The sequence below is a fragment of the Vollenhovia emeryi genome, unplaced genomic scaffold (genome assembly GCF_000949405.1).
Source record: "Vollenhovia emeryi isolate VEMERY1.0 unplaced genomic scaffold, V.emery_V1.0 DF939154.1, whole genome shotgun sequence".
NCBI classification, from domain to species: Eukaryota; Metazoa; Arthropoda; class Insecta; order Hymenoptera; family Formicidae; genus Vollenhovia; species Vollenhovia emeryi.
In genome coordinates this window covers 1,530,245-1,553,133 of record NW_011967212.1, presented here as the reverse complement: position 1 = coordinate 1,553,133, position 22,889 = coordinate 1,530,245, and the positions used below count along the sequence as shown (strand labels likewise).

At 45.7% G+C, this 22,889-nt stretch overlaps 1 protein-coding gene across 21 annotated transcripts in view; it reads right to left on the bottom strand.

The window, feature by feature from the left end:
- Window positions 1–56: 56 nt before the first annotated feature.
- Window positions 57–22,889, bottom strand: part of LOC105565275 (CUGBP Elav-like family member 4) — a 634,883-nt gene continuing 612,050 nt past the window's right edge. For 14 of the 21 annotated variants that reach the window (XM_012018330.1, XM_012018331.1, XM_012018336.1 and 11 more), the window contains 8 exons: window positions 18,844–18,984; window positions 17,736–17,865; window positions 14,275–14,442; window positions 12,804–12,908; window positions 8,255–8,332; window positions 3,638–3,796; window positions 1,721–1,905; window positions 57–1,367 (listed from right to left, as the gene is read on the bottom strand). In XM_012018330.1, coding sequence (XP_011873720.1) covers window positions 1,778–1,905; window positions 3,638–3,796; window positions 8,255–8,332; window positions 12,804–12,908; window positions 14,275–14,442; window positions 17,736–17,865; window positions 18,844–18,984 — 909 coding nt within the window. In that variant the 3' untranslated portion in view covers window positions 57–1,367; window positions 1,721–1,777. The remainder of the gene's footprint in view (window positions 1,368–1,720; window positions 1,906–3,637; window positions 3,797–8,254; window positions 8,333–12,803; window positions 12,909–14,274; window positions 14,443–17,735; window positions 17,866–18,843; window positions 18,985–22,889) is intronic. The other 7 variants (XM_012018329.1, XM_012018345.1, XM_012018333.1 and 4 more) reach the window with 5 other exon arrangements.

The window sequence follows — 22,889 nt, the reverse complement described above, 5'->3', positions numbered from 1 at the left end:
TCTCTCTCTCTCTCTCTCTCTCTCTCTCTCTCTCTCTCTCTCTCTCTCTCTCTCTCTCTCTCTCTCTCTCTCTCTCACTCTCTCTCTCACTGCTCTATCCTGCGGTATATAAAATCTACAGCGCGTCGTACGTGCTTAAATCTTAAACGTTAAGGAGAACCCGATATCCGGCTGGGATGTCGGACCGGCGCTGAGCCCAAGTTCGCCGCTTGATTCTCTGGTTTTCTTTTTTTGTATTTTTTTGTCTTTTTCTTTTTTTCAAAGTTTTCAGACGCGTTTCGTCAGACGAGCACCCTGTATAGCGTATGATTGACATTTGTCTTTTTGGGAGAGAGATATTCGGACCTCGCCCGTGTCCTCGGGACGAGCCTGCATTTTATCCTACTTTCGTCAGTCGCGCGGGGGATTATCATCCGTCCCGTCGTCGTCGTCGAGGATGACGCGCGCAGGATCTTCGTCGCGACGACTAATGTCGCTCGCTGCGCTGCGGTACAAAAGATTTGTCGGTCTCTCTCGTACCACGGTGATGGTCAGGGCTGTTCTTGTCCGGGCACGGCGATCCCACCTCGCCGAGGGTCCTCGTCGAGGATCGATCAGACCGGGTGTACGGCAAAGTGTTCTCTACCGTGGCGTCTTTTCCGCGCTGTGCGTCGAACTGACAACGAACACGACGAGACTCCTAGGGGCGTTTTGTCGACGGGATACCTCGCGATAGCTATTGTCGGTTTGATGCTGGACAATCGTCGCGGCGCGATGTCGTGACTCGTCGCGCGTGTAACTGTAACGGTGTCGTCGCCGTGTACATCCGGACGACGGTGATCGGTAGTTCGATACTTCCAGTATTTCCGGCAGGTCTCTCCGGGATGATCGGATCCTCGAAATATTCGCGACAGGCGCCGCCGCACGCTCGTGCGTCCATTCTGCTTGAACGCAATCTTTCACCTGGCAGTTGGGGACCAGAGGCTAGAATCGCGGAGGACAGAAAGAAACATGCAGATTTGTAGTGAGAATGGACGAAAAGGGGACAGAGCAAATGCCGTTGTTGCCTGCCGGCGGATTCCGGTTATCCGAACATCTGGGAAACGTCGTCTCAGCGCGCGTCTCGTCCTCTTCTCTCTTCGGCTCTTCTTCTCTGGGTTCAGCGCACAACATCCTCCATCGCTTTCGCTTCAGCCTCTTCGCCGTCGCCGCACGGACTCCAACAACGCTGGAGCCGTTTGCTGTCCTACTGACTTCTAAATTTTTACCCTCTAATGAATTAACTAGCTAGTATACTAAGTTGTTACGGCGGAGAGCGTTGTAACGGTGATTCAACTCGTCACTCCTGATCGTCGAGCGTCCATCGAGTTCACGTTCTCGGACGACATCTGCAATTCAGAGCGACGATATCATCATTTTTGGGGATTTCGAATCAAGTCACTTGTCACACCCTCAGAAAGAATCTACATTTTGTAACATTGATGCACAATATGGCAATGTTGTAATGGAACGTTTCTGAGATGTTGATTCAACAACATTTGTGTGCTGTATGGGCATTGAATCCGGAAATTTTTTCTGTGGGTGCACGTTTGTGTAACTTAACAGCAACCGCTTCAAGATTTACAAATACGATTAAGTTCACGCATCAATGCTAAAATATATATTAAAATTAATATAATCGTCGTCGCGACTAAAAGAACAGCGTCCAACAGCTCGCACAAACGCGAGAAAGGAAACTTACTCTGTAAGTTACGACATAGGGCGCGACTCGTCCAGATTTTCTAGGCTAGGACGTGGGTTAGTATGGCCGGCTGGCGTCCTTGGGCCTCTTCAATTGGACTTTTAATCGTTTCATCCCTATTTGGAAGCCGTTCATCGCTTGGATCGCTGTTTGCGCGCTCGCTGGATTATCGAACGACACGAAACCTGAAAATACCGAACGTTGAATCCTGCAGTGCGTAATAGATTTGCCGTCCCTTATGAAAATCTTCTCTCGACATCACGTTAAAGTACAATCTTCGTTTATTAATGCACATAATCGCAAGGGAACGTGTGAAATATTCAGACGAGGCGAAGAGGCGTTCGTTATCAAGAAATACAGTACAATAAATATAATATGACAAAACGGCAAATCAATTGCGTCGTAACAACATCTATAATTACACGGGAAAATATACTATTTATATGCGACGAAGAAAAGGACAGTGCTTATTTTGAAATAATTACTACATTCTGTCAACTATTTGGGAATTCAAGACGAGCAGATCTTCCACGGGGAATAAAGTTCCTCGCGGGTTGGATATTACTCATTAAGTTGTAACGCCAGAAGGGCAAGTGCGCGATAACGAAGACCCTCGGAGATCCGGAACAGTCCCGAAAGATCATCACGACTTTCTCGGTTTAAGCCAATTTTGACCATTAGCGTCGATTCCATCTTAGTTTCGACATCGCGATGGTCTAAACCGCCGGAGCGTCCCTTCGTCTCCCGGCCGTCTACGGTTCTTTGTTCCGCAAATCACTTTTATTTTAGGGCCGAAGGACACCCTGATTATTTTAACTCCCCCTCGCGTCCCAAGAGGAGAAGGTTTATTGCGCGGAAGAGACGAGCTGTATCGAGTTTTCGCATTGCGCGATACGTTTCAAAAGGACTCATACAGGAGAGAAATTTTGCCCAATCACGGTGGTTATAATTATACCGCGCGAATCCTCGGCGGAAACTGTTGCGTCAAAGAGTCCTTTCGTTAAATTGATCGCGGCGAGGAAAATGCCTTCAAAGGGACACAAACTTGCGCATATTTTTTCCTCGCTACGGGCATAATTATGACGCGTCGCCGAGAGCCCGCCTTCTTTTTTGAGGGGGGAGGGAACGTCGAGTCTCTGAAACAGGAGGAGACAGAATGCACGGGCGCAAATATATGAATCGCACGTGGACGAATGCGAAGGTAGACCGGGGACCGAATAAACGCGAATGGAATCGTCCAATTATCTGTATCCTCGTACTCTTGGATACGATTAATCAAAGAAACGCCAGTGGCTTTTGTACGCATTCTCTGTTTCGGTCCTCTCTCCGCGCAGTCCCTGAAAAAGAACTGCGCAGTTTGATTCCAGTCCCATTGAAACGGCATTCATATTCAGTCTGCCGGGTCCGTCCGCTAATACGGACGAGACGAATTAAATTTCCATGATTAATCCGCCACTCTCCGATTGGAAACGCGTAGAGTCATTTAGAGCACTGTGGCGCATGTGACCGATCGAAAGTCATAATATTATAATAATCACAGGCGTATCCGTGTACGTCGCGATTACGTTTTTACGTCCAAATGCGGATTTATATACGTACGGTTCAAAGTAAAAAATATATTGAAATATTTTTGCGAGAACGATACGCGTACGCGCACATACGCACGGGCCCTTTTAACATTAGCTTTGGCCGTAGCTTTTCCAACGCGAACAAAATCGCATAATTGTGCAGTATAAAAATGAGAAATATAAAATTTTCGAATGCGTGTCCGCTCCCACGCCGTCGTTGGACATCGAAACGTCGACGTCCCTCGTCCTACCTGGGCCCCAAGGATCCGATCGTACGTCAGGGATGAGACGGTACCTTTCGTCGTCGCCAGCCGCTCTGAAATTCGTCCGTAGTTACCGTCGCACTTACCAAAGCATTTACTCTGGTTGGTCGCCCGGTCGATGAAGACTTTGGAGGAGATGACGTTGCCAAACGGGAGGAACATCTGCATGAGCTCGCCGTCACCGAACTCCTGGGGCAGGTGGTAGATGAACAGGTTGCAGCCCTCGGGTCCTGAGATAGAGCATCCTACCATATAAATCAGAGCACATCTAAACATCTAAACTTGAAGTATAATACTCAAGTTAGAATGTTAGTTCTGGATGAGTTTTGTCCTTCGCAAATATAAATGATTCCACGCGACACGAGAGCTTCAACCCGTTAGCGAGGTCGCCAGCGGGCACTGCTTTTCTTTCCGATTACTTTTTTGCTCTCGTCTGGAGTCATCTTTCTTTTTCTCTGATGAATGAAGATGAATCTGCGGTCGACTCTCTTGACGATAATTTTCTCTCGTCCGGCCGAGTGCGAAATGATGATGACATACAACATGATTTTGTCTCCCGCGAATGATGCGAAATGACGTGAGCATGAATCAAGCGAGAAGTTAAACGGACTGCGAGTGAATGGCAGAAAATGACATGAAAATGATCGAGTATTAAGAGCGATCAGAAAAAAACAGTCACGAGCATTGTTTCGCTCGTGACTATCGATAGAAATCTCCCGGTTCAAATAACGTTGAGTATTTATACTTTCAAATATACACACACAACACTGGGATTTACAACACAATGACGGATGAGGTGATGGATGCTGCAATGAGTGAATGGGTATGGACGGTGGTGACGATGATAGTTATGACACTAATTACGATGGTGCGGTACTCCCGTATTCTCGCCAGACACGATAATCCGTCGCTATATCGTTTTCTACATGAGCGTTCTCTAAGTGATACAAGTGCGCTTGCCGTTACCCTGTGCGAAAATCCTCTCTCACGCACACATCTCTTCTTATTCACATTGCGTCGCGCCGATTATAAGTGAGATTAATGCGGTACAAATGATAATGATATACGAACGCAATGTAATTGTACCAAAAAGATCGCGATCCAGTTCTAAAATTACATTGGTAATTTTGCACCCTGTACTTCTCCACGTCTTGTTCGTGCTTAAATTTTTGCGCAATCGATCGTTCCGTCCTACAACACGGTCGCTTAAGTGGGTCTCTTTTTTGACTTCCGGTGTTAAAACGCCAAAGACACCGAGAGGTTTAATTTAGGCCGGCGAAGAAAGTCCCGAGGGTAGAAGCGAAGAGGGAGGGTAGACTACCCGAACAACGGCAGTCCAAATAAGGATTTAGCTAATTTCACTGAACTTTATAACTCCGACGTCAATTAGCGGCGATTATGACCGTGGAAACTTCTGCTCTCTTGGCCAGAGCTTCTCCCGACTAACGGACGCATTTAAGTAATGAGATGGCTGCCACTCAACTTTCAGGGTGCTACTCATCGCGACCTGTTCGCCTCTACCCGAGAGATCTTTTGCGGAAAGATTCCCCCCGGGAACCCATCGGAGTACGCTGGTCGAATCATCGAGCGGGGCGTAATTGTCCATTTTCAGTCCGATTACGATTTCCGGTATGTCGCTGCCCGACGATAACACCGCATGACTCGCTCAACATATTTGCCGGTCGATAAGATTATCATCGCGAATCCCGGCAAAGTTTAAGAATTAATGCGACATAGACAAAATTTTACGGCGGTTTTACGAGGATATTTTCATCCGATTCGGAGGTGATTTTCGTCGATTGTCCGAGGGCAAAACTTTAATTGCAGTTGTCGAAAATAGCGCATCACGATCAGCGCTCGCCAAAGTTTGTTTCGAGTCGCAAAACTTGATTCTGAGATTCAAAGGGATAAAACTTTCCTATCCTCGAGCATTGCTCTACATGCTTTTCCAGATAGATGTCGTGTAATTCATACCGCGCAAAATTTGCAAAGTAATTCGTCCGCGGATCGGAAAGTTCTTTACCGCCGTTCAGTTTCATGCGAAAGAGTCATGTCCCGCGAGCGAGTCGCCGATTTAATTCGAAACTTTTCCGTCAATTATGAATTAATGTTGTCGGGTACTTAGTGCCTCGAGAAATCACAAACCTGTCCTGCGGTTTACGCAAAGAGCGACAAACTCTCCCTCTCTTACGCGAAACGACTTCGTCCTGGTAATAACTCGATCGTGGCTGTCACGCGAAACCCAAATTAGCACGAGTGTCGACGGGTTTCCGGTTCCGACTAGGGCGAGCACGGAGAGGAATTGCGGTGGACGACGAAATCACGAAGAACGAGCCATAAATTAAAGCCCGACGTCGTGCCGCGCGCGCGATCGTTGATCCTGAAATTGGTTTTCGCCTCTCTAATTGGCACACACGCGGTACGTGCACGCGAATTTAATGAGAACGACTACCTTGTCTACTTCTATGTCTACTTCCGTCGAAGAGTAATAGCGGAACGCTGCGCGAAACACCAAGGCATCTAAATCCTCCCATACCGTTTACACAATCGGTTGTTGAATATTTGACGACACATCATTTTTTTATCATTGAAACATCACGTAACTTTGCGTACATATTTTTGAGAATTTTATACGCAGAGGAATAATTCCTTCGGTATACTTTTATTTAACATGAATTTGACTTTTCCGATTAGCAAAAGCCGAACTATGTCTCTCGCTCGCGTGACCTACACTCTCGCAAGTGACAGTGTTGCCGATCGCGAAACGGATTCGATTTCTGGTACGGACCACGAAATCCCGCAGTGCACGTATCACCGTCTCGTAGCGAAGCAACAACCAACATCGGTCGACAGCGCAACACCGAGAACAGCCACTGACATCGAGTGCAACGGCGAAACACCGAATTAACGACGAACATCCGAGATACGCTGACGTAAAGGAAGAGAAAAAAAAGAAAGATAAAAGAAAGAAGAGGAGAGCTATCCGCACAACGTTAAAAATATTATGACACACAGTCATGGTCAGAGAGAAGAAATGTATATACGAACACCGAAAAACATCGTGTAAGACGTAGAACACCCAGAACAACGATCAAGGAGCTTAAAGTAACACGGAGCAAGGGTAAACTCGCGAAGCGACAGTCAATAATAGATCGATACCACTGTCATGCAATGATGACAATAACGTCGATTCCCCTTCAGCTCCCCTGGGTTCCGTCCGATATTGCGGCACGCCTAACGACTTTGACATCTAACATAAGTTTCTCCAAAAGATAAAGTGTCTGCACACATACGTTTCCTTTATTTTTACAAAACTTGTATCTAACACAAAAGTTTCCGGGAAGTCGGCAATATGATAAACGTCTCTTCTTATAAAATAAAATAAAAACAGCTTTGGGAACTATTTGTGTTCTTGACAATGTATTTTACACTTACACACAGAGAAAGATGAAAACAGATACGAGACATTTGTCAGTTCAACTACATAGATTGTTGAAATTCAAAGAGTGAACATATGCGAGACGTACACACAGCTATACAATGTAATTCTTCGATAAGAAAAATTCGAAAACAATTGAGAGATCCCTCGTATAATTTGACAAGAAGCGAATCGTTTGTGCGATCAGTGTTATCTCATCTGGTGAAGTACCGGAAAGTGGAGCTGCTAACAATTTTCTTTATCCAAGGGGAAGGGGGTGAGAGAAATGCGCTGATAAATTCGCCGTCACGCGCGGAAAAGTGAATTCGAGATTTCTCTCACTCGTCTCGTGTTACCGCTTACGATTTAATCGCGACGCATGGGAAAACGTCAGAACGCATCGATGGGACGAAAAGATCAGACGGAATGAAAGCGGGATGAGACGAGCGAGGGGGCGGCGGACGTGGCGGTCGGAGCAGAGGGTTGAGGCCGGATAAAACGGAGGCGGGGTAGCGCTGTCGCGGTAAACTTTCCATTATCCTGCGATGTAACAACGGATCGCCGGCGGGCGTAGCGGCAAAGTAATTAAAACTTTCGTTTTATTTGCATTATCTCATTGCGAGGCGTCGTATATTCTAATAATGGCGAGTTGTTAATTGCAATTAGGCGCTGGCTCGCTCAACCCTCTTCTAACCCCGGACTCGCCTGGTCGACTTTTTCCTCGCCTTCGGCTCTCCTTCTGTACCTTTCCGCAAAAGATGCGCCAAGTGACTAAGTCCGTACCGATTATACGTTCGATAGGCGAGAGACTCGCTGTCTCTCCGATCGACCGCGTTCCTCTATTTCGGACCGGTGGTTTTTAATTAGTCGCAACTTCGTGCGATTACGAGACGACTGACGTTATCGAATTCAAACGGCCGTCTTCGAGACAATGACTACCTCTCAATGAAATGGCAGACAGAATTTCAGCATTGTTCCCGATAAAATCGTTATCGTTACTAAAAATGGGAAAAACGGAACACAAGGCGTTTTCTGGATCGATTGTACCCCGGCATCTTCCCGCTTCTTCTCGCAATTCGCGACACTTATTTTGCGAGATGTGCAATTATACGCGTCGGCAGCGGCGTCGAGGAGGAGTCGAGGCTCCGTCTTGCACCTCGTTGGGCGCCGACGATGGATAATTCGTGTCTGGACGTGTGTACGGGACGTGGGTCTACAATCTCAGGTCTACAGACGTTCGTGTATACAGTCAACAGTTAGACGTTGATGAGCGTGTTGTACTTACCTTCCCTCTGCGTGGGTGCCACCGCGGTCATCGGCTGAGGAATAGCCTGAGGAAACTGGCCGTAGACGGCGGGGTAAGCTGCGACAATAACAAATAACAAGTACATCATGATCTGTCCACACCTAGATCTGTGCGTGCCATCCGTTCCCCCATCTCGCAACCCTCCCCCTTTTCCCTCTCATTTTTTTTTCGTCCCTTTCCTAGTCGGTACTGCGATCCGCTGTCGGCCGTCGACGATAAGAGCCAGCGACAGCGCGAAACCGGCGGCGACCGCCGAACGAATATAGGCGTCGTAATTCAATGCAGCGATAGCGCATACATAATGGACGATGACAGTAATAAAAGCCGAACAGTCCAATAAACGTCAACAGATTCAACAGAAATTGCGCTGCCATCGCTAGACAGATTACAACGGCGTAATTTATGACCGTGCGTTTCAGAAGCGTCGGCAAAACGTAAATCGGACGCGACCATTTATCCTTGCGATTTGCCGAAGATCCGTCGAGGATTGGGGGAGAAAGGTCAAAGCGTCAATATTAAGGGGATATTAAACGTAAAGAACGCGGGATAGGGGGGGGGCGATATTTCCACGTCATTCTGTGGACCACGAGACGCAATTCGAGAATTATTTCGAGTTATCTCGGTCTCGATATCAATGACGGGTTCTATTCGCCTCGGAACGAGCCTCTCGAAAGTCGAGCCCTATGGGCTCGAATTTAGGTAACGTTTACCCAAATTAAAACTTGTTATCTTTTCAAAAATATTAGTTCTACGAGCTCGGCTCGTCAAGGCGAGTGTTCGAAGCAGAAATGCCGATGGATATAACACAAATGCTGATCTTCCCGGCAGAATTTTCTCTGCGGAGCTGTTATTTCTGGGAGATCCCGCATAATCTCATCGTTAACGCGCAGTATGGAGATCGCGCTTCTAGCCGAGTGGCCTGTTTGCCCTGTCGGTGTAAAAGCGGAGCGAGAACCGACTCGCTGATACGAAAAGCTCGTGCAGGCGATCCCGGGCAGCATTCATCACACGGCGTTTCTGCCCCGACAAGGATATTCGTCTCTCAACGTTCTCATCGTACCGCGCGACTTTCAACACGATACTTTTGTGCGCGAAACCATCGCGCAGCCCGCGAAAACGCAGCGTTGCATCCGGCGCGTCATTAGCCGACACCAGATATCTCTTCAAAGCCGATTCTTGAAACGACGTGCCTCGTTAAGGGGATGATGGCGTGATTCCCGCACCTTTTGCACTTTTTGCATCTAGAACTGTCAATTCGCGTGGACATTTGTGTAACGTACAAATTATGTGGCTTTTGTGAACCGACAGTGTTCCACTATTCAGACTACATCAGAGAACAGCGTGGTATCATGGAAATTTCGTTTAGAAGCCTAACACAAAATCTATTCACTCGAACAAGCTATAGGTTATAGGTCATGTATTCGAGCAAATAGATATTTTGTTAGGCTTCTAAACTAAATTTCCATGATACCACGCGGTTCTTTGATTTAGTCTGAATAGTGGAACACTGTCGGTCTGTTCGCAAAAGTCACATAATTTCTATATTACACAAATGTTTTCTTGAACTGACAGTTCTAAGAGCAAAAGGTGCAAAAAGTGCAGAATCACTCTAGCATCCCCAGCGCGACGACATACACGCACCGGCATAAATGCTGTCCCTATCCTTGTGCAGGTGCACGCACACAACTAGAGTCCCTGTAGTTGTGTGCGTGCACCTCACAAGGATAGGGACAGCATTTATGCCGGTGCGTGTACAGCGGCAAAAGTTCGCGCGCGACTGTACCGCGCGGAATATCCCGTTGTAATTTGCGAAATTAAATATTTAAGCAATCGAGAAAGGAACGTCCCGAGACAAACAGCGTTAAAACGGAAGACCTCGCCGAGAGGGCGTACGATTCGTACGCGGAATGAGGCTCTGAAATTGGAGAGACATTATTGTAATAGCGTTTGCTCTCGATATCGCGTTACAACGAATCGACGGGGGCTCTCATTATAACGAGCCTTTTGTTACGGCGAAACTTTATAACGTCTCGTATATTAATGTTGACGCGCCAAAACATTTCACGATCGTTCGACGTAACGAGATTCTAAGATGACAGAATTTTATTTCAAAGTTTGATCAAACTCCCGCCGTAATGCGATATCTCGCGGAATTGAACGGGGGAGGGGGGGGGAGGAGGAGGAGGAGGAGGAGGAGGAGGAAAAAAAACCGGCCGTGGAATGAATAGGTATCGATATCACTTCTGATCAACGGGAATTGAAACGCGAAATATTTCGCATTAAACGGAAGTGCCCGTTGTATTTTAATTCGCGATGCGCTCGCACGTATACGCGCTCGATGACAATTGGTTAGTCTGTAAATTTGGATCTCGCCTATACGCGCGCGGGGCTCCCCGCTCGCTACGCGCGACGAGGCAGAAAGCAAGTACGTCGTTATTAATTATAGCTTGATAAATATTTAAAATGCTCGTGATTGATACCTGTTTGTGACGGATAGGCGGAGCGTGCGCGCGAGTTACGCGCTCTCAGATCGGCAGAGGCGAATTTTCGCCCCGGAATTAATTATTTCCGTGCAAACATCGCTTTAATATATTCCGATTGACGTTACCCGAGGCCCCCGCCCCCGTCCCCGCCCCCGGTGCGCGATGGATCAACGTTTGGCGTATGAAATAAATACGCCATCATACGTCGGGGCCGCGTCACGCTCAGATAGAGGTATACGCCGTTATTCCGGGATTGCTTTTTTTCCACTCGCTGATCTCGATGGCGTATGTGTACACTGGCCGAAAATACATAGAAAAAAATATACCGCTTTTGAGTCCTCGGTAAATACGAACGGCGGCGCTCTCGGGGGCGCGCGCGAGCAGTGCGTTTGTTATGACTCGAATTTGTTGAGTTTCCGCGGATACGATGGAGAGGCATGTTGAGTGAGACGCCAGGGGAGGGGGGAGTCGGTCGGTGACACCGGGCGAGAATAAGTTGACAGCATCCCCTTTCTTCCCCCGTTGCTCTCCGGCGGCCGCCGTTACCGCGCGCCGCATCCGACGAGCGAAATCAAAAGCTAAGACTCCGTAAACGCGTTGAACTGCGGCAACGCGCGCGGCAACGAATCAAAAGACTTCCGTTTCAACGCAGGAAGCTCGCGGCAAGCTACTGATTGGTCGACTCGCATTGCCGCACGCGTTGCCGCAGCTCAACGCATCTGTGGAGTATTAAGGCCGAATCAGACTAGCAATTGCCGACTCGGATTGGATTGGGATTCGCAATTGACGATTGTCCAGTCTAGCCAATGAGAGTCGATTAAATCGCTGGCTGCTTCGCTCTCATTGTCTAGAAGACAATCGCCAATCGCCAATCCCAATCCAATTGGTAGTCTGATTCGGTCTTTAGCTAAACGGTATCCGGAGTGGCGTGAGCGCGGAATTTGTCGAACGCCCTCCCCGGTCGCCGGGGAGCGATCGGAATGTAATAGAAGTATAGGCCCATCGAGACGTTGATTATCCGTGAAACGAGATCATCCGTTCCGCCGGGCTTTATATCGGATCATAATTCGCGCGGATGCGCGGCGCACTTTGACGCGCCGCAACACGTCGACGGTCGACGGCGAGATAATTCGCCGCTGGTGCTGGCGAGGGGGGGGGTGTACATGCACGGGGTAGGGATACGTGTAGAAACGTGTAAAACTAACTAATATAATATGTACACGAAGTACACATTTAGAAGGACATCGAAGTACAACGTAGCACCACAGCAGAAGCATTATAGAATACGAAACGTTGACGGCGTACACGATCATGTGTGACGTGTACATGTACGGTGTGTATACGCATGCGGCCCATAGTTGCATGCAAACAACCAGCAACGCGATCAGCGAAATCGAATTTTTTTTCCGCAGGTAAGTGCTCCGACGCGACGCCCGGATAAAAGCGCGCCGACGTTGGACGCTCTTCTCCGATGCACTTTTTTCACTCTACGGACGCGTCTCGCGGAGCCGCACGCGCGCACGCGAGCACCTTCTCCCGACCCGCTCGAGATCGCGATAGGCAACATCCGGGCGAGACGAGGGCGCCAAGTGCGTCATCTGCCGCGCGGTGAAAACCGATGCCGCGAATTACGCCGCGATATTGGGAAACTACGGAGCGGCGCGGCGCGCGGAAGTGCACGCGCGTTCGTGCGTTTAATTTTAAATATAAACGGTGAGAAAGAGAGAATTTGCGATCTGCCGTTGCAATTCCGTTCGCGCAATAATCTGCGATCGATCGATATAAAATGATGACGGGGACAATCACCGTTTACGCAAAACTATTCGCTCGATTCGGAGCAAATTCTATGGCGGATGAACGAGGCGGACAGGCGTATTCGTCTCACGTCGCGTCTACTTTCGCATCGATAATACCCGCGAGTCTGCTTGGGGGTGGAGCTGGATGGACGAAACGCTCTACAGAGTCGCTGCACGGAAGACACGGACAGGGTAGACAGCATCTTGACAAGCCGTAGAGGTAAAAATTGAAGCTGGGGAAACACTTACCGGCCACTCCAGCATAAGCCTGCATTCCAGGATACGCGGCGGCATGCTGAAGTGCCGCCTCCCCGTTGGCCAACCCCTGCGCTGGAATGGACAGATGGAGGGCATCTACACTTCAGTAAGCTCAGCTCTTATCAGGGAGAGGGGCCTAGCCTAGAGGCCCCTGTCGCAATATCCACTAGGCCAATCGATACCGCTCGATATTTCCCGCCGACTATATACCCGACCAGTAATGACCGCCCGCCGGGCGATAAAGGACGAAGATTAATGAAGGATTGACTATAAGAATGATTACACGCCGCCATGTCGCGAGAGACTCGTCGCTCCCGTCGTATGCAAAGTCCCGATTTTAATGACGACTTTTTTTCATCTATCAAACGTTATGCCCCTCATTTTCATCAATGTTCGGACCGTTGTATTTGTAGCGTCAATTTTCGAATGTGAATGTACGAAAAGGGAGGCGATCTCGATACGTTTATACATTTACTTGTTCGAGGTTCAAGTTAAGTCGCTCAAATGCAAGGGTGGGAAGTAACGCGTTACTTGCTCTCTAAAAGTTAGTGCGTTACCACTGAAAACAGTTATAAGTACAGCACTGAATTATTTAGTGCCGCACTTACAACTGAATCAGTAATGTTCACTGTTTTCAGTGATAACCCACTGACTGACTTTTAGAGAGTGTAACGTCGTTACCGTCACAATTACTATTTTTCTAACGAATGGCTAACGACGTTACATTTTCTCATTTGTTACGTTCATGGTAACGCAGTTACATTTTGTCGGGAACAATAACGATTTTAGTAATTACTTTCATCGTTACTTTCGCACGTGAACTTTTCACTAGTTGCATCCAGAAAGCAGATCAGTGATCTTTAATACGACAGGTTCTTCGTCTTGCAGTTGTTGGCTGACTAAAAAATGTGGAAACCAATTATAGTACAAGTTATATATGTGTTCAATACATACCTAATATAGTTACAAAATAATATTTAAAGTTAGATCGTATATGTCGAATTTGGAGCCTAGAGGATATAATTTTACTTATACCTTCTGTTTACCGCAGGCACTTGCGTTTAATTGTACAAATGTCAAGAAAAAAGTAACGAGAATAGCAACGACTCGTTGGATTTTGTGTAACGGTAACGAGTTACTTTTACAAAGTAATCCTCCCAACCGTGCATAAATGTAAATCTCTCGCGCTCAGCGCACCGGCGCTGGATCTGCCGCGTGTGGACCTCGGTGTCGACGTTAATTCCGGCTCTTCCCTCGCGAATAAACGCCGGCGAATGTCGGCGCGGTGCTTCCTCGGGCAAGGCTTGGGCAAGTATGACGCGGCGAGTACCGCCCGGCCTGGTACTTGGCATGGTACTTGGCCTGCGCGAAGTTATTTACATCCCCGCGGAATAATAAAGTCCGCCGCCGATTGGCCGGGTATTGCGCAGGGGCGGCGCGCTGCGCCTGAGTTGATACTCACGTCCCGCATAAGTCTGCGGTATTCCGTTGGTGTAGACACCTGGATCCGAGCCTGCCGGCTGGCCGTTCGGCGTTTGAGCGGCCATGTTAAAATTGGGCATCGTCGGCGACGGTAACGACGGTAGTGCCCCGTTAACCGGTTGCCCTGTGCCGGTACCTACGAGCAAACCTGATCAGTACACTCCGGTTACCCTCTTGCACTTGCAACACCAACCACGATTATCCTTCATACGCGAGGCATCTAATCGGGACGCGGGCAATCTCTAATAGCGAATTCGATCGCTTGCACTGGTGCGCACTGAGTGCACACTAAGGCCTGTTTATAGTCAATTTTTATACTTAACTTTGTCTTAAATACGCGTTCAAAGGGTATTTAGCCAAAAAATAATCCGCATGGGTGCTATAGATCATTTTACTGGCTACGAAATTTTCCAAAAGATATTTAAGACGATCTTTAAATATAAGAATTGCCTGTAAACAAGCCTTAGTGTGCGTTCAGTGAGCACTAGTGCAAGCGACCGAACTCGCTATAATTCCCTCTCCCCTTTACCTCCATTTCTTATCGCGTCTCCTCTGCGATAGAACGCGACGTAACTGCTCGCTCGTCGGGGAAGGTCGTTAACGAACCCTCGCGCAACATTTGAAGGTTCGACTCGATGGACTCGCTCCAATCGATTTGATAACCAAAGAGCTAAATAATTTTGTCAAGTAAATAGGAAACGCATCAATGTACGGCCGGACTGGATCTCTCTGGTGCCCGATAATATTTTCTCGCGTGAGTTTACGTACGCGTTTCAAAAAAATAATTTAATACAATTCAACTTTTCTTTCTCTTTCCGCTATGGCGCGAGTCTCGCGATACAACACCACCATGTTCTTGAATTACGATTCTGGCTTACGCGAAAAGGTCGTGTTTATCGATAATGGTTTGCCTTCCGTCTGTGTCAACGCTGCGATTCGGATCAGCGATCAAAGCCTTACGTTGCGCTAATAACGCATTGATCGCGCCGGTGACCAGCGTTTGGTGTCACGTCAATATGACTCGGCGTAGGTAATGAGACATAATTATGTTTGGGCAACATCTGCTATACATATATTTCTATCGAGTTAACACGCGACTACGGGGCAGTCAAGGGCACACGATAACATCGTCGCGCGTTTGTGATTTAGTCGAGCGTGACTTTTTGAAATCGCAAGCACGATTCCCAACGATCTCCCATTCGACGCGGGGACGAGTTCAGGGGGACGCAGCCCCTGAAGAGACGTCGGCAGATAAAGAGAAGCGAGCGCCGGCACTTTAATACCCTTCGAATCGGGTCTACGGCTGCGAAAAGTGGAAAGATCGGGACGGAGGAGAATCTCGATGCCTCGATAACACCCGGATTACGTTGCGCGCTCTCGCATCGTTGCCGGTTACGTGCATCGGGTATGACGATACGTCGTAAACTTAAACTCCCGTGACTGCACGATATACGTCCCGGCGTTGTCGATTCGGTTAGGCGGGTCAAGCGGTTTCTATACAGGGTGAGAGAGACTTGCGGCAACCGATGCTGCAAAGTACAATCCAAGGGGGTAACCACTTAAGGGGAGGCTGGAGTGATTCTGCACTTTTGGCACCTTTTGCTCCTAGAACTGTCAATTCGTGAAAACATTTGTGTAATATACAAATTATGTGGCTCTTATGTACAGACCGACAGTGTCCCATTATTCAGATTAAGTGAAAGAACCGCATGGTATCATTGAAATTAAGTTTAGGAGCTTAATAAGAAATCTATTTACTCAAATAAGTTATAGGTTACCTAACCTATAACTTATTCGAGTGACTAGATATTTTGTTAGGCTTCTAAATTCTAAAACCTAACCGAATACTACAATCTTAATTGAAATTACATCTACAAGCAAATACTTATCAGTGAAATCAAAAAGATATAATGTTTTGAGGAAATCTAACAGCTTTTAACAACGTCGCCTATTTTTAAACGTGTATATAAGAAAATGATTTGCAATCAGATGAAATCATATGGAATCAATCTAATGAAATCGTGTAATCGGTGGGGCAACATTTTAGCTAGTGGTTACCCCCTTGGTACAATCGCGCGATCAAGGTTTCTTTGTTGAACCTGATACGATGTGAATTCCGTAAAACTCCAACGAAGTTGTGTCTCAAGCCGATTCCCGAACGGTTTGTCAAAGTATTTACTTGTAACCGAAGTAACTTTGTTTCGAGGTCGATGTTGTTAAAGGGTGCGACGTCTATTTCGCTCCGAAATGCACGCAATTACGTAGGATTACAGTTACCGGAACGACTTCCGAGCACGCGGGTCTACCCGCCAGTGCCACCCTGTATACACGCAGTTTGCGGTTACGCCGTCGTTTCGTTGAAAATAAAAGCTCGCTGCTACGGTAATCTTCAGCGCGGAGTAAAGCGGACGGACGCGGGGGAGTTTGGCGGAGAAATAAAATATTATTTCCCTATCAAACGGTATTACCTTCCGCTCGACGAGACCCGACGTATAACGGAGCCGATTTCCGCGCTTACTTTACTTCTCCGCACAGCACTTGGACCTCTCCGTTGTTTCTTGTATCGCCACGCCGGGAGGGAAGAAGGGAGGTGCGAGCGAACAAGAGCGAGGAAGAGACGTTTCTTTGGCTTCTTCCCCAGCAACGAGCTTTCGATAAAGTTTCGCGGTGCCGGCAATATCTCTCGCTCGAGTCACGTTCGATGAAAATGTTGTATTGATTTACGAGTCGGTTGTAAGGCAACCGACTGCGCGCCTCGGCTGTCGCGAGAATCCAGGGAAATTATGGAGAAGCAGACCGCAGGGAGAAAGGGCGATCGGATGGGAGATATGTTTTATATCGCTGAAATCGGACGGCCATCGAATCGATGGCGGATAATTCGTGTGCCCTCGAGTATTTCTTTCCTTCTCGCGAAAATGCACGTTTCATCGGATTGGTGCTGTTAGCTGATTAGCTCGGAATTGATTAACCTAAATTGGAAAAAATGTTTTTTCACGTAATCCTCGTAAATTGTCATTAAGATATTTGCGACGGACGTCCTTTGCAAGATTATCAAAGCGCGTATATATAATATTTTTGTTATCGCTTAATATTTTGCATTAACTTAACCGAATAAACATTTCTTGATTAACAAGAGAATATTGCAAAGTCCACACAAACGCCTAGGCGTATAGAAAAACAAAGAGCGCCACGTAATAGAGCAATGTATATGTAATGTGAAATATATTCGCGAGAGAGAGAGGGACGTAGTTTATAACAACGTTCGCACGTACGTAGGCGCAAAAGTTTAAGATGCAAAAGTTTCGAGACAAGTTTGGAATTCGAACGTTATTCTCAGAGACCGTAAATGTATCTCGGATACGACAAATGAGTTCTTCTCTCGCGAATATTAGCGTGTCGTGTTCAGCATTTTGATTTTTTTTTAGCCGGCTACGGGCTTACCGGAGGTGGGTGGGACCACGGGATTTGGCATGCCGTTCAATGTATGCGGTAATTGTCCAGCTGCCAACGCGGTCATTGGATTGATGTACGCTCCCTGTGTAGTCGCGGCTGCCATGAGCGCTGCTTGCTGCTACAATATAAAGAGAATATTATTGTCGGAAAAACGTTCTCCCTTGGATCACGCTGTAATTTTTTGGTTACTTTGAAACGAACAACAATTACTTTGTAAATGCGAATCCCATGCAGCACACAAATATTGAATCAACATCTCAAAAACATTCCATTGCAAGATTGCATCAATGTTACGAGATGTAGATTCAACGTTGAAAAGATATCGCAAAGACGTCTAATGTCCGCTGAATTGTAATGTATTGTAAACGTTACAATTCAACATTCAGAAAACATTGTTAAATTATATTGAGTTATAACACTGGTCGCGTTTAGCAGAATATTTTTTACGACCGTTGGAAGTGCTGAATAACTCTATTCCACTAAAAAAAAAATTCTGACCGTTGCAAAAATATTTTATATAAATATTTTTTTTAAGTGTCTATTTGAGTGTCAAAAAATAATAATTTGTTGAAGATTGTTTTAACGTTGCAGTAATATAAAGAATTAATGTACAAACATTAATCTAGATTCAACGTAGAAAAGATATTTATATTTCAACATTCAACATTGCGACGTTTCAGCAACATTATTTTAACTTTCTGTGCTGCATAGGAATAGTCTTGAGGAACAATCGCGTAATCGGAGCTATCCTTTCCGTTGCGACAAATTTTTGTCTCGATTAAAGGAATACTGTATCTGAAATATCAGTAGATGAACATTTACATTATATTATATGCGTATAGATCATAAATACATATAATAATGTAAAACTGACGTTTGCTTTCGTACTGGTCGCGAACCTGGGAAAAATGAAAACGCGAGGGGTGATTGTGAGGGATCTCTTTGCATGCCAGTGTTAACGCGACGGCATCGAGTTTCAGCCGATCGTTTCCGAGAGTAACGAGGGACGAACCATCGCAGATTGTGAGTCGTGGTAACGAGGACAACAAGGCGGTAATGCGGTAACGCGAGAGCCATTAACGGTAACACGACCCACCTGAGCGTAAGCGTTGTAAGCGCCGAAATGATTGAAGAAGGGGTTAAGGATGCTCATGTTCCCGGCCATTTGCTGCATGCGTCTTATCTGTCTCTCTTTATCAGTGTCTGCGAATTTTACCACTATGCTGGATGACGCACCCTGCAACAGATAACGTAAATTGTTAATTTCTCAATCGCATAACGCCGAGATTTTTACAGTGCGACGCAATTTTACGATGTACTTTTCCGACCACTTCCCGTGCTATTACTTACGGTATGTGTTACGACTAGCGTACGAAGAAACTTGTAATTAGATTTTTATGAGTAAACGAATAATCGGAGGTTTTAGTACTGCTATATTTTGTAATACACGGTATAATATAGTACAACGCGTACTTCTTTTTTTATTTGATAGAAAACCAATTAGAAATTAAAGAGGCCGTTTAGGACCGGGCATAGGTGTAAGTAGCCAGTTAAATTAAATTATTTAAGTGAATTCATATACCGTATTCTTTCCAACTTATCCTGTGCGCCAGTTACATACTAGTCTTAAAACACAGGTTAATCCCCGTAAGTGGAAGTGTTATCGTCAGTGAATTCACGCTTATAAATTATTTTAATAATGCTACACAGTAGCATCTAATATGATAACCCCATTCCCCCCTTCCCCCCTTATTAAAATTCTTATTGCGAAAAATATTACCCCAGCCATGTATATGAATTCACTTAAATAATTTAATTTAACTGGCTACTTACACCTATGCCCGGTCCTAAACGGCCTCTTTAATTTCTAATTGATTTTATATCTTAAAGGACCTATGTTAAAATTGTAGTATAGAAAACCAAAGTTAAACTGTTTCGTTGTATCAATTCCTCAAGTCACTTTGGTTAATGGAAACTGTCGAGTCATAATTAGAAACTATGAGTTACAATTAGAAACCACAAACTATTCTTCGTATTTCAACATTAATAATTCTATTAAAATTCAATGATTATATAATAACCGTAATTCTCAGAGAAATATATATAATGTAAAATAATATCAAGTGTATCGCACGAGAAGCAAAGTAATCTCGTGTGATACTCGCTGCGCGTGATCGACTACAGATACAATATGCGTAAAACGTACGAGATGAATAAGTGATTCCTTTAACGCGAAGAAAAAAAGGAGACTTCTTCTCTTTCGAGATGCTCGTGAGGATATGTAAGGCGATGACGTTCTCACGATGTCTAAAATATAAATGGAAAGGCAACAGGTGGTCAGTGGCCATTGTGGCTGCGGAGAAAAGCTCGGCATTCGAGCTCCCGGTGATACATTATATTCACGTCATCAATGCAAATGCTCGCCGGGCGTTCCTGAGTTTATATAACGTTTGTTATAACTTGCGTAACGAGACTTCCAGCTCTGGTCACGCGACTTCGCATGACGCACGTCGCGCGCTTTACTCGCGTGTACCTCCTCTCAATCCTCCCCTTTTTCGCGCAGCTTTTCGGTCTTTTTCGTCTCAACGTTTCCCTCTTCGGAAAGCTCAAGCTAATCAATGAAAGAACGTGTATCTACATTGTATAAAAATATTCGTGTAACTCTTCCCGATTAATTCGATACTTTCGTGATTTTCAGTCGGATATAATTTTTATGTTAATATAATATTTACCGATTCCGTTCTGATTTATACATTGACATTAAATCGATACCCGCTATCGTGATAAACGATCCTTTCTCTTGCACGCAAAAGTCTCGTATCGCACAACGGAAATTGTTACGCAACGAATTTCATACGAGCACGTTAAAAATAAATTTCACTAGATGAATAAGCGCGTTTATTTCATGAAAATTCTTGGAATAATCAACCCCTGTATCACATGTAGGAGCTCGTTAATTAACCATTATTAAACCCATAATAGTGCCATTGTTGATTGAATTAAATTGTTCAATAACACGCGCTCTCTATCGCACGAAATTTAAATAAATTAAAAATATAGATATAACGATAAGATATTAATTAAATATCAAAGACACTAAATATATTAAACTGCAGGTGTAAAAAGAATCATTAAATTTAATCAAATAAGTGAAGAGATGAACAAAGAGCTGCGCGTGCGAAGCTTCCAAGACTATCGATTACTTCCGACCGATCTGCACTGTAAAAAAATTACATATAAAATTATAATTATTATAGCGGGCAAGATTATTATCTTATGTTATATAATAAGTAAACTGCTTGATTTCAACTGTGTAAATTTTACCACTTTTTATAATTTTTCATCATGCATAAAGAAGTATTTGCACAACAAAGAGTAAACAAAAAATTTTTTAAGTATATAAATTTATATATTTCCGTTATTAATAGTGTAATCGCTACACTTATGTATGTAATTTTACATACTTTTTTTACAGTGTGTGGGTATCTATCATGGAAATGTTTGAAATTTATTCGAATCGGAATCGTCCAATTATTTCGTAGATTTTTATTGTGTGTTCTAGGGGAAACGGAATCATTCCAATCGAGATCCATTCCGAGCATTTCCATGATAGGTAACCTGATTCTGCACGTACAGTGCTATTCATTGCCTGGACTCAGTTTTACTAAGTTTCACATTTTCATAATCTTTATTCCCATCTATACGTCGATGAGTTTCAGGCTATAGTACTTGTACACCCAGACTTCTATACTGCCGCCCTAAACTAAGGAGCAGTATCTCCATTTTTTTGTCATTGTAGTTAACTCACTTTCTATGTTTCTTAGAGAAATACTGTTAATAACAGGTGGACATACTACAACGTGTATAAGTTATTTCATGTTAATCCAGTGTTCTTACTGCTCTCTAGCTTTGTAGGACAACGGATATTTCTCTAAGAAACGTAGAAAGTGAGTTAACTACAATGGCCAAAAAATGGAGATACTGCTTTTTAGCTTAGGCAGTATAGGAGTCTATGGTAGTACAGCGTAAACAGCCTGAAACTCAGTGATTTGCACAAATGGAAAAACTGATGATAAAAATGCAGGTTCAGGCATTAATGAATAGCACTGTACTAAAAATGGCACAGGCAACAAAATAAAAAAAAAAGCACTGTAAGGAAAAGCCCGATCTGTGGTGCGACTGTTATTGCGTTGACAACTAGAGCGTATATCGATAATCAGTCGACTGTCTTCACCCTGCGGTAATTCTCGACAAAAGGCTCGAGGCCGTTATTCATCAGCGAAGCGCATACGCTGGCTGGCGCAATTGCTTGTAATTTAACGAGGACACGGTCCGAGTTGGACCGGTAACGCGATATATCCGCCTGACAGATTTCCACGGGACGTCACCTTGTGATACATCGTGTCCCGTTCCTATTAGATCGATCGAGACGTCGCTTCGGTGATTTCAAAGACAATCCCGACGAGCGTTTTCAGCGTGCGCACGCAGTCCGCCCTGACATCCTCGCCTCGTAATGCATGTGCCGGCGCGTCGGGGTGTGTACTGTGCGCGTTAAATGCTCGCCTCTGAAATGAAAGAGGGGGCGATTTTGCGCGACGCCAATCGACGCTGTCAGAAACACTCGCCCGTGTCGCTGCGCCGAATTTTGCTTTCATTATTTTTGCTTCCCCTCCCTCCTCCCTCCCTCCCCCCCCCCTCTCCGTCACGTCGTTTCGAGCCCGAATGGGTGTTGGCGCGGCAAACAAAATCACGCGAAAGTGAACAGCTTTTAGAGAAAATCCATCACCTTTTATCCGCGCCCTCTCGCGGACCTTCGTCTAAATGTGCAACACGAGCAACGCATAACTTCCGTTAATCTTGCGGACTATGCCGCGCGAGCGAGAGCGAGCGGGGAGGACGAAGACGGAACAAAGACGAGCGCTCGCGCGTTTCGAGACACGCGTATCTGGAAACTGGGATACAGAGCGAGCGGTTATAACGAGCTCCAGTCGATAATGCGCAGGTACAAGGTCGGAGACTCGGAAGGTTACTGCGTAACCTCTCGAGCGGGAGCGCGGTTGAAAATCACCGGGGTCTCCCTTTGACTTTTTAATCCGCGGTTTCACCGTCGGCAACGCGTGCGGCGGACACGCCGGCGTATTT